The 10,766-nt window shown below is 39.2% G+C and overlaps 1 protein-coding gene across 1 annotated transcript; it reads right to left on the bottom strand.

The window, feature by feature from the left end:
• Positions 1–1,918: 1,918 nt before the first annotated feature.
• Positions 1,919–9,558, bottom strand: Oosp2 (oocyte secreted protein 2). The gene is made up of 4 exons (XM_028884288.2): positions 9,483–9,558; positions 6,378–6,559; positions 4,424–4,527; positions 1,919–2,174 (listed from the first exon to the last, which is right to left on the bottom strand). The coding sequence occupies exons 1-4, from the start codon at positions 9,556–9,558 to the stop codon at positions 2,042–2,044; spliced, it is 495 nt and encodes a 164-aa protein (XP_028740121.1). The 3' UTR covers positions 1,919–2,041.
• Positions 9,559–10,766: the final 1,208 nt, after the last annotated feature.

Genomic DNA, 10,766 nt, shown 5'->3' on the forward strand with positions numbered 1-10,766 from the left:
TATTCCTCACTGATAAGATCTCATCAGAAATACCTTTTATGTCTATGTTACCACCAATATTCTGAGTGATAAGAGAGGGTAAAGTGGGGGGGGGAGTTGTGGAAGAGAAAAAGAATGAAAAGTAAGGTCCTAGTCCTGAAAGCCAGATTATAAGTGTGGACATAGTGCATGAAAGAGGAAGAAGGTATGATACCACAACTGAAGGACAGTTTGGGGACCAGAGACTGTGGATATGAGGCAAGCAGAGGTTCAGCAGGAACTCTGCAGCCAAGACTGACCCCTGAGCCCAGAGCCAAGTGCAGGGACAGATAGAAGAGTAGACCTGGACAGAAGTCACAAGGGGTTGGTAGAAAGGACAGTGGTAAAGGGCATAACACATTCCCACCCCTATTCCCACTGCACTCATGTACTGTTTTAGTGAAAGCCATTGCAGATAGAATATCACAAAAGAAAGAAATGGCAAGAACATGATTTGTGGAAAGAAGAAAGAACACACGGAAGTGGAAGAAAATAGATCTAAGATTTTTCTTTGAATTTAGAACTGAAAAGTCATAAAAAAAGATCTTGAGGGTTCAGCTGTCTCATTTGTAACCTGAAAGTTAGAGTACCCATAACAGCCATCAGTAAAAGGTTCAAAGGACAGAATGCATGTAAAGCATTGAAGTCACATGAAGTGGCATTTTATAGGTCAAAATAGGCATCTTTGTATGCATTAAACCAGCACATATTTCTCTAATAGGAAAAACAACAGCTGTGATAATTAAAGAAGGTTAAATAGTGAAATAAAGGAGGAAGCTTGATTTGTCCCTGGCTCATCCCTAAATGTCCATGTGCATTTAAGACACATTGCTTTCCCACCTCAGTCTAACCAGCTGGACTGTGAGATTGAGCATCAGGATAAGATGTTTTAGAATCCTCCTCCTGAAGCCTGGCTGTCCCAGCACTGTTCATCTTACACCCTAAGAATGCCGACGGGAAAAACTGATCTGCCTTGTCTATTAGTCAACTTTCCTACTGCCGTGATAGACTATAAGAACCATACTTGAAGGAAGAAAGACATATTTTGTCTCATGGATTAAGAGACATTAACCTATACTCACCTGCCTCTGTGCTTATGGGCTCATGCTCTGAGGACAGGTCTGTCTGAGAGGAAAAAGACAGAAGTACTTGGCAATAAATAATCTAGTCAACTGCCCCCAGAGAATGAGTCCATACCTGCCAACCTCGATCAACTGTTTCAAATGTAGATGAAACATTATAGAAGGAAATGAGATGGTATCAAATTTCAGCAATGGGGCTGTTTGCTTAAATTCAAAACCATGAGTTGAATTTTCTTCTAGATTAGTCATCTGAATATGTTGTCACATTAAATTAGGGTTAGAACATAGCTTTTTAAATTAAGACACTAAGCAAATTCAAGTGTCTGCAAACAAGAGAACATTTATCTTTCCTGGGAGTTAGGTTAAAATTTAAATTAAGCCCAAAGTTTCTATTCTGAGACATACACCTACCACTGTTCATCATTCTTACTGAAAACACTTAGAACATATTTCTATTAGATCAAAACATATGGGCTAGTAGGATGGATAACCAGATAAAGGTTAATATCACCAATCTTGACAACCTGAGTTCCATCCTTGGGACTCACGTGGTTGGAGAAGAGGACCTACTCCCACAGGATGTCCTCTGACCTCTACATATGTATCATGGTATGCATGTACACTCACAAACCACAATTTAAAAAATAAACTTTAAATGTTCAAAATTGCCATGAAAGACATATTCTTGAATCTAGGTACAAAACAGAAAACAAAATTTTAATGGATAATATAAATTGTCTACTAGGTAACTCAAATTAATAAGCCATATCCATGAATAAAATTATTGAAGAATACATCTCCATAAGCAGAGCCTTTATTTAAGTGATATATGGGAATGAGATGGTGTCTAAGGAGAAATGTATGCCAGCATTGTTCTTCTTATTGAAAAGGGTTTGTTTTGCAGTGAAGTTCATGATGCCAGTACTATTCTCAGCTCCTATTCAGGAGGAAGCAGATTGATGAACATTTAATAACCCCAACTCTTTGGGTGTGGCTTCAAAGTCAACCATAAAGAAATTTGAACCCACTTTCAGGTCCTCATCAGTAGACACTGGTGTAAACCACGGTGACTTCCTAAAGAAAAAGGGAAGAGAGAATCAAAGTTGGAGTTCTTGGTGCCACGTCTTATTGAGTCTAGACTTGGGGTCAAATCATTCTATCTATACTAAACACCATCATTTTCAATATAATGATTTAGGAGACAGAGGCAAGAGAATCATTGCAAGTTCAAGGCCAGCCTGGTCTACATAGGGAGTTTCTGGCAAGTAAGTGATTTGGATTTTTGAATGTGAATGGACAGATGTGTATTTATGTACAACCTTAAAACTCTATGCACCAAAACTCTGATGGCTAGTCAGACAGACATACACTATCATATTAAAGTTTTAGATTTATTTATTTTATGTGTATGAATGTTTTGCCTACAAGCAAGCATGTGCACCATGTGCATGCCTTGGTGCCTAAGGAAGTCAGAAGAGGACTTTGTTTCCCCAGGAACTGGAGATATGAATGGCTGTGAACTACCATATGGGTGCTAGGAATCGAACCCAGGTCATCTGCAAAAGAAATAAGTGCTCTTAGTTGCTGAGCCATCTCTCCAGCCCATAGCCATCATTTTTCTAAGGAAGGTAAGCAAGAAACAAGACAGTAATTACTGTTGAAGAGGAATGTCCATTCATCTCTTGTTAATCTGAAAGACTCTGCAGAAGCTCTAGGCCTGAGGCAACAGGTCAGAACTCCACATTACACCAGCAATTGGTAGTATATGGAAAAGTTGTGTGTATCTATGCATGTATATGCATGTGTATATACATGACTTAATCAAGTTTGGCTTTTATTAGGGGTTCTGTTACAACCCACAATGTCACTAAATCCAACTTGGTTTACCTTGGGAAATAGTTATATGGAAGGTCAGAAATACTAGCAAGGTAAACGTATTTCTTGCTGCTAAAATCCACACTTCAAGGTGGCAAAGATGGTCAATTTTATCTTGTATTTTACCACAGTGAAAGAAACAAAAACAAACCCAGAAGTATAATTTGCTATATTAAAAGATATTGCACATTTGCTCTGAGTTCTAAATTCTCTTTTGATGTTAAGTATTTTTATACATTAGACAAGGTTATATAAGTTGTTCTGTGATTTCTACACCTCTCCCCTAAGGGTCTACAACATTCAACATAAACATTTCTATGACATGGTAAATAGTGCACAAGAATGCTATTGCATTCCATCTCAAAGTTCCTGTAGGGCATGTGGTGCTTTGAAAGAAAACAGTCTCCAAAGGGAGTGGCACTGTTACATGGCCTTGTTGGAGGAAGTGTGTCACTGTGCTGGCAGGCTCAGATAGTTGACTTCCTGTTGCCTGCAAGATGTAGCACTCTCAGCTCCAGTACCACATCTGCCTACATGTCACCATGCTCCCCACCATGATAATGGACTGAACCTCTAAAACTGTAAGCAAGCCACCTCAAATAAGTGTTTTCTTTATAAGAGTTGCCATGGTCACAGTGTCTCTTCACAGCAATAAAAACCTAAACTAAGACATTCAGGATCCAATATTAGTTCCATAAAACTGTAAGCAATTGCATTTAATCATACAGGTGGACAAATTCTTCTTCATCCTCTGCAAGTTCATATGAAAGGGGCAGATTGATTTTCCATTCACATTTTAGCCATGCAGTCTCCTCACATGAAATGAAGTTTAGCAGAAGTGTACTATAAAGGAGATAACAGCAAAATACATTGATGCCATGGATCAGTGAGATGGCTCAACAGGTAAAGGTGTATGTCAACAAGTCTTATGGCCCGAGATCAATGCCCAGACCCCACGGATTGGAAGGGAGAGCAACAATTCCCACAAGTTGTCCACTGACCTCCATACAAACACTGGATCACATATCCACACACACAAAATAATTAAATGAACAAGTAAATGTTACAAAACTAAATTTCCAGATTCCCAAATATATATATAAAATTTTATAGAAAGTATGTACGTCTCAATGTCTAATTCTTCTACTTAATAAAGATGATAAAGTATTTGATTATCTTGATTTGTATCTGTAAACTACAAAACTGTAAAATAATCTCAGTCCACTAGATTATATATTAGAATCTTTCAACTCTGTAATGTTTTGATTCTAAAATTAGGTAATGTATTTAATTTTTAAAAATGAAAGATAAGAGGGCATCTACTGAACTAGTTTATTAATAATAATTTGGGGTTTGTTTGCATTCTTCTCATGGGCAAGTCAGGATATAGCCTCTAAAATCTCTGCTCCCGCGAGAGCAGGTCAAAGGAGACGGTCTGCAGGACTCACCGTGAGGCAGAACACTGCAAAGGGATCGTCTGAGGTTCACAACGAGTCCTCCTTGGCATAAAGTACAGCTCAGTTTCAAAACAGAGAGTGTCCTTTGAGATAACCTAGGAAATCATACGGTTTAGGAGGAGAGTACCCCAGCAATGCAAGAGCCATGCAGAGATGTGAACACAAAACATAAAGCCTCAATTATCTCAAAAGATGGCTTCTGTCATTCTCAGGTGCATGTAAAGGTCCAGCCACTGAAGAATGAGACAGAAAAGGACTGTAATAGGGAATTGAAAGTACAGATAGGAGCATCCCAAGACATAGCAGCAAACAAACTGCCACTGAAGAGATTGTGTAATAAATTATCAATGAAAAGCTTTCAATAGTTATCTATGTCTGTGTCTGTCTCTCTCTCTCTCTCTGTCTGTCTGTGTATCTCTGTGTGTGTCTGTGTGTCTCTCTCTATTCCTCTCTGTGTGTCTCTCTCTCTGTGGATCCCTGTTTCTATTTGTCTATCTCTCTATCTCTTTGTCATCTCTCTCTGTGTCTCTGTCTGTGTGTCTCTGTGTGTGTCTTTGTGTGTGTCTCTGTACCTCTCTGACTCTGTCTTCGTCTCTGTCTCAGTGTGTGTCTCTATGTCTCTCTATGTCTCTGTCTGTCTATCTGTCTCTGTCTGTCTCCATCTCTTTCTATGTACTGATATATGTGAGTGTATGGGTGTACCCACCCATTGGCACATACAGAGGCCTAAGTATGATGTAAGTGTCTTCCTCTGTCATATGCCACCTATCGCCAGTAGACAGGAGCTCTCATTAAACCAGAAGCTTACCATTTGGACTCAGCTTGCTGGCTAGCCTACCCTCGGCATCCAGCTATCTCCACTTGCCAGTGCTAGGACTGCAGGCCTATACAGCCATGCCTGGCCTTTTACATGATTTGTGGGCTTTCAGACTCAGGTTCTGGTGTTTGCAGAGAAAGCACTCTTATCTGTACGACCATCTCTCTAGCCCTCGGCAGTTTTTTTTTTTTTTGTTTTGTTTTGTTTGGTTGGTTGAGGAACAGAGTTTAGAGTCAAATAACAAAAGTGATTTAAGCCACGTGTTTTGGCAGGAAATTGGTCTGTCTTGATATCGTAACCTCCACCAGTCCCTTAATCACCCCAGGCCAACTATGAAAACACCATCTGAAACTGCAGGTGCCTCATTTTTCAAATGCAGGGCCCTATCATAGGTGACTAAGATAACCAGTGAATGGCTCAAAATAATACTTTAGTACAAATATAAATTTAAAATCTATAGGAAAACAATGTCTCAGAATGAGAGTACAGTTTCAGATTCATCCCTAGCTGAATAGCCAACAGATACTTAATTCCAATGAAAATCCACTGCCCTATAGGCACACATCCTATTGGAGCATGGACAGATTTCAGATGACTGGACACTATCACGCATATTGTGAAGATTGACGGTCTGGCACATTAGGAGCACTTAAAAAAGTAAAACTGTTTGCCAAGGGGCTGGGAAGATGGCTAAGTGAGCAAAAATGCTCGAGGCTCTTGCAGAGAACCCAAGCTTGGTTCCCAGCACCCATGTCAGGTAGCTCACAATTGTCTATAACTCCAACTTCCAGGGATCAAAAGTCCTCTTTTGGCCTTCACAGGCACCTGGATACAGTGTACATATTCATACACAAATACAAATAAATAAAAATAAAATCTTGCTTAAAAGCTGTTTGCTAAGCTTTTGTGAAATAGACTAGGATCTATTCGGATCTGTGCTACAAGGTTCTGGGCAAGCAATTGACCAAATAATCAGGGACAGGTAAGTGGGAGAGCTGAATGGACTGAACTCATTAGTTAATATCAATAGGATTAGGGATGTAGTTTGATTAAAGGACCATAATGTTAACAGTAAACAAATAAGCATGACAGAACACTTAATACTTTTATAGACAGCATCATTCTCACCTTTGTCCTGATGCCACAGTCATGAACAGGGTAGACAAAATCGTACCGATATGTATGTATTTGAGTTGCAGGACAGCCCTGTCCCAGAACTAACTCATCAGCAAAAATATATGGACAGATTCTGTTCTTGGAATGTGTGCTAACGAAGACCATCACCCAGTCTATAGAACAATTTATCACCACTGCAGAAAGATACACATGAGAAAGTGTCAGGTGTGTATTACCTTCAAGAGAGAGCTACTTTTCTGTCAAAGGCAAACATGGCTTAAATAACAGCCTATGAAAGACTTTGAGATTGCCATTATCTTCAAAATACATCTTTTTTTTTAAAGATTTATTTATTTATTATGTACACAGAAGAGGGTGCCAGATCTCATTACAGATGGTTGTGAGCCACCATGTGGGTGCTGGGAATTGAACTCAGGACCTCTGGAAGAGCAGTCGGTGCTCTTAACCTCTGAGCCATCTCTCCAGCCCCAAAATACATCTCTTTAATTACTCTCACATACATAGATGCCTGATACTTCACAGGTGAAAATCATCAATATACAAAGATAACAAAATAAAATTATTTTTTCCTTCTGAAGTATTGTTTGTTTCTTGGCTCCTTTTTCTCTTTATAGGGGGCCTGCCACCCAGCTCCCAAATAAATCACACACACAAAGGCTTATTATTACTTACGAATGCTCAGCCTTAGCTTGGCTTAGTTTCTTGCCAGCTTTCCTTAAAGTAACCCATCTATGTTTTGCCTCTGGGTTTTCTTATTCTCTTACTTCTGTAAATCTTACTCTCACTCTATGGTTTGCTGTGTAGCTGGGTGGCTGGCCCCTGGAATCCTCCTTCTCTGGCTGCTAGCACTCTTTTTTTCCTCTCCACACAGATTTCTCCTATTTATCCTCTCTGCCTGCCAGCCCCGCCTAATTCTCTCTCCTGCCTCGATATTGGCCAGTTCTTTATTAGACCATCAGGTGTTTTAGACAGGCACAGTAACACAGCTTCACAAAGTTAAACAAATGCAACATAAACAAAAGTAACACTGCTACTACAGTGAAGAACTGAGATTCCACAAAGGATGCTATATTCAGGAGTATGTGAAAGGGAATGATGTATTCTCACAATCTTTGGGAGAAGACAAAGAGAAAATATAGTCCAGAAAAACTCAAAACAGCCTCAGCCATGAGAGGAAGGAAGAGAAAGAGAGAAAACTCCCCCACCTCCAGGTTTGGAAGTGCTGAAAGAGTTGTAAAACCTGCCCTTAGTTACAACTCACCCTTGGCCTCTGCATTGAAATTTTCAGAAGTCAACCACTTACACTGCTCTTAATGGATGCATTAGGAAGAGCTTCCCATACTGGATTTTCCCATAATGGAAAATATATGTAGTCAATGAGTGTGTGGCCAAAGAGGCCTCCAAAATCAATGGGGCCTGTGAGTTCTTGGCCTTTACAGATAATCCACCAACAAGAAGAAAGGCAAATTTGGGGAAATTCAGGTTTGGAGAAGGCAGGTGTTCTACATCTATGCATCTTTGTGTGTTTAAAATGTTATTCTAATATCCCCTCAATAGGAGAATCAGGAAGATCTTCCTTATGCAGGGACACTTAGCTCAGCCTGGGAGGAGGGGACCGTACCTGCCTGAACTGAATCTACCAGGTTGAACTCAATCCCCAAGGGAGTCTTTTCCCTGGAGGAGATGGGAATGAGGGGTGGGCTGGGGAGAAGGCGGGGGGGGGGAGGACAAGGGAATCCGTGGCTGATATGTAAAATTAAATTAAATTATAAAATAAAAAATACAACAAAAAAGATGTTGAATATAACAAAATAAAAATAAAAAATATATCTCAACACCTGAGATTAAAACTGGGTTTGAAAGAGTAAGTAGACTTGGGCATACTGGAAGTCCATGCTTTTAGCTTCACTATTGCTACCCATCCTACCCATCCCCACATTACAATCAGCTTGGTGCTGTACAGTGGTCCCTCCAACATCTGAGAAACTACTAAGGACCATGTATAGATAGCTGGTGGATATATTAACTGAAGCAAATTCTTCCTTGCCCCCAAAAACATTAACTATGACCAGGGCACAGATACTGTACTCATTGCATCTCAGAGAGCCAGAATAGGCCAGTTATCACTTTGTCTCTGCATGTGCCATTAATTTCAGCAATTAACTACTGCACTAATTCAGCTGCACTAGCCTAAAGGGTTCATCTTAAAGTGACAGGATGTCAGACTGTATATGGTCCTTACTCCTACAAGGTTTCCAGACCAAAGAGATAAGAAACCTGCACATCAGTTCTGAAAGAAACCCCACTCCCAACAGAGGGCAATAGACAAGTCAACTTTGTTAATAATAACAAAGAATTCTGCCTTAGAAAAGCTAGCATTTAGTCAGTTCTTAAAGCTAAGAAATACCTTGATTCCAGGTAAAATGGGGGAAAGATATCAAAATAAACTTGTAAACAAGACAAAATTGATTTATTTTAATCTTCTTGGCTTCCTAGGATCATCAAAGATCTGATGTGGATAACTCTCAGAGCAGTACTTTTGTGGGTATGTTTCTGTAGCCAAGGCTAGCCTTGAAATTGCTATGTAGCCAAAGATGATCTTCAACTCCTGATTCTCAGCTTCCCCTTCCCAAGTCCTAGAATTATAGACTTCTATCACCACTATTAGCGAAGGCAATACTTTTAAAAGAACAAAAAGTAATATCATCAAGTGGAAATATGAAGATTCTGGAAGCAGGAAGGTCAGTTTCAGAGACAGAATACGATAAATTTCATTACTACCACGAACAGATAATTGCCAGTAGGTTTGAAAAGGCTGAGACATAGAAGCATGGAGTATTTATGTAAGTGAGATGCATGACAGAGAAAAGACCAAAACATAGGAAAAGGAGATGTCTGAGAACTTAGACATCCGGCAGAAAGAGGAAAATGTCTACTTGGCCTGAAAGTATTTGTATTCCAGAAAATTTATAGCAACATCACAGCTCTGCAGAGAGGAGAGGACCTGAACGGAAAAGAAACATTTCACACTACCCTTTCAAGGAGGCACTCTCATGCACAACCCTTTAAAGGAAGTATCTCCAAATGCTCATTTACCTTCGATGTTCTCAGCACAAGGCCAAACCAAGACAGGAAAGAGAACTAAGACCTCCAAAGCCATAGAGACCTTCATTTAGGCAGACCTCCAGCTCAGAACCACTATGGAAACAAAGGGGAAGTCATGACTGGTTTAAGTGATTTTGTCTGGCAGCCCAAGTTCAGCTGTCTTCACTTTTCTACTTATTTAGGCAGCCTGCAGGGGTGAGGGACTCTCATCAATATGCTAACTACTTAAAAGTCAGGTTCTTCTGATTACTTAAACCCCAAAGTTCAAAGAGGCTTACCTGGTAGGTTGATCATGGGCCAACGGATGGTCCCACAGCTGTGCAGCACAAATTACACAAATTACAACAAAGAGAGCCCAAGAAGGGGGGAGGGGGGCATCAAGAGAGGGGCAGAGCTGAGAAAAATTATGAGGAAGAGTCAGTAGTAAATATTATTAAATCACACTGTATAATATATGAAATTCTCAAAGAATTAATTAAAATATTATATTTTAAAATGTGTCAATTGATAACTGTTTGCATATGGGCTGTTAAAGTCACCTGGATGCCCACAATTACAATATTGACAGTAACTACCATGTTGTTGGAAATAGTGTTTATTGCATAATTTTCAGGTGTCATAAGCTTTGAGCTGATATACGAATACTCTAAATCATATATATGTTAAATTAAAAGACAATTATTTCTTAATTGACATGAGTTTGGATGGCTGAGTTACCAAAAAAAGATAAAAAGTATTGATTAGGAATATAAATGCCTAGACAAGGGGAACCCAAAGGAAAAAAACGTTTTTCTTAGAATAACAAAACTCCACAGATCCAACTCTATTGACTCCTCCTAGTAGTGTTTTAATTATATCAATCCTTTCAAACCTTGCTATCATTTTATCAGAAGAAAATACTTCATATGGATATATAATACACAACTTTATTCATATCCCAATACTAAGCAATATAGGTACGGGACAAGTATGTCTACTTCATATTCTGGTTGTGTCAGTCATGACAAGGACATGAGAGTGTAGTCTTTATATTTTTTATTTTTGAAATTAAAATATAATTACTTAATCTCTCCTTTCTCTTTTCTCCCTTCAGCCTCTTCTATGTTCTCCATCCTTGTTCTCTCTCAAATTCACAGCCTCTGCCCTCTTTTTCCTTGTTGTTAAACATATATATGTGTGTGTATAAATATATATATGCATATCTACATATAAAATATAAACATACATATTCCTAAATATGTAGCTATGACCTGCTCAGTCTATATAATGTTACTT

Source organism: Peromyscus leucopus, chromosome 1 (genome assembly GCF_004664715.2).
Source record: "Peromyscus leucopus breed LL Stock chromosome 1, UCI_PerLeu_2.1, whole genome shotgun sequence".
Classification (NCBI taxonomy): Eukaryota; Metazoa; Chordata; class Mammalia; order Rodentia; family Cricetidae; genus Peromyscus; species Peromyscus leucopus.

Bases quoted from the DNA above. Each gene is read 5' to 3' on its own strand.
- Oosp2 (XM_028884288.2), bottom strand. From the start codon at position 9,558: ATGAAGGTCTCTATGGCTTTGGAGGTCTTAGTTCTCTTTCCTGTCTTG. The intron at 4,528-6,377 runs GTGAGAATGATG...ATGATTTCCTAG, and splicing joins ACTGTGGCATCAGGACAAAG to GTTATCTCAAAGGACACTCT. The intron at 2,175-4,423 runs GTGAGTCCTGCA...CTTTTTCTTTAG, and splicing joins TTGCAGTGTTCTGCCTCACG to GAAGTCACCGTGGTTTACAC.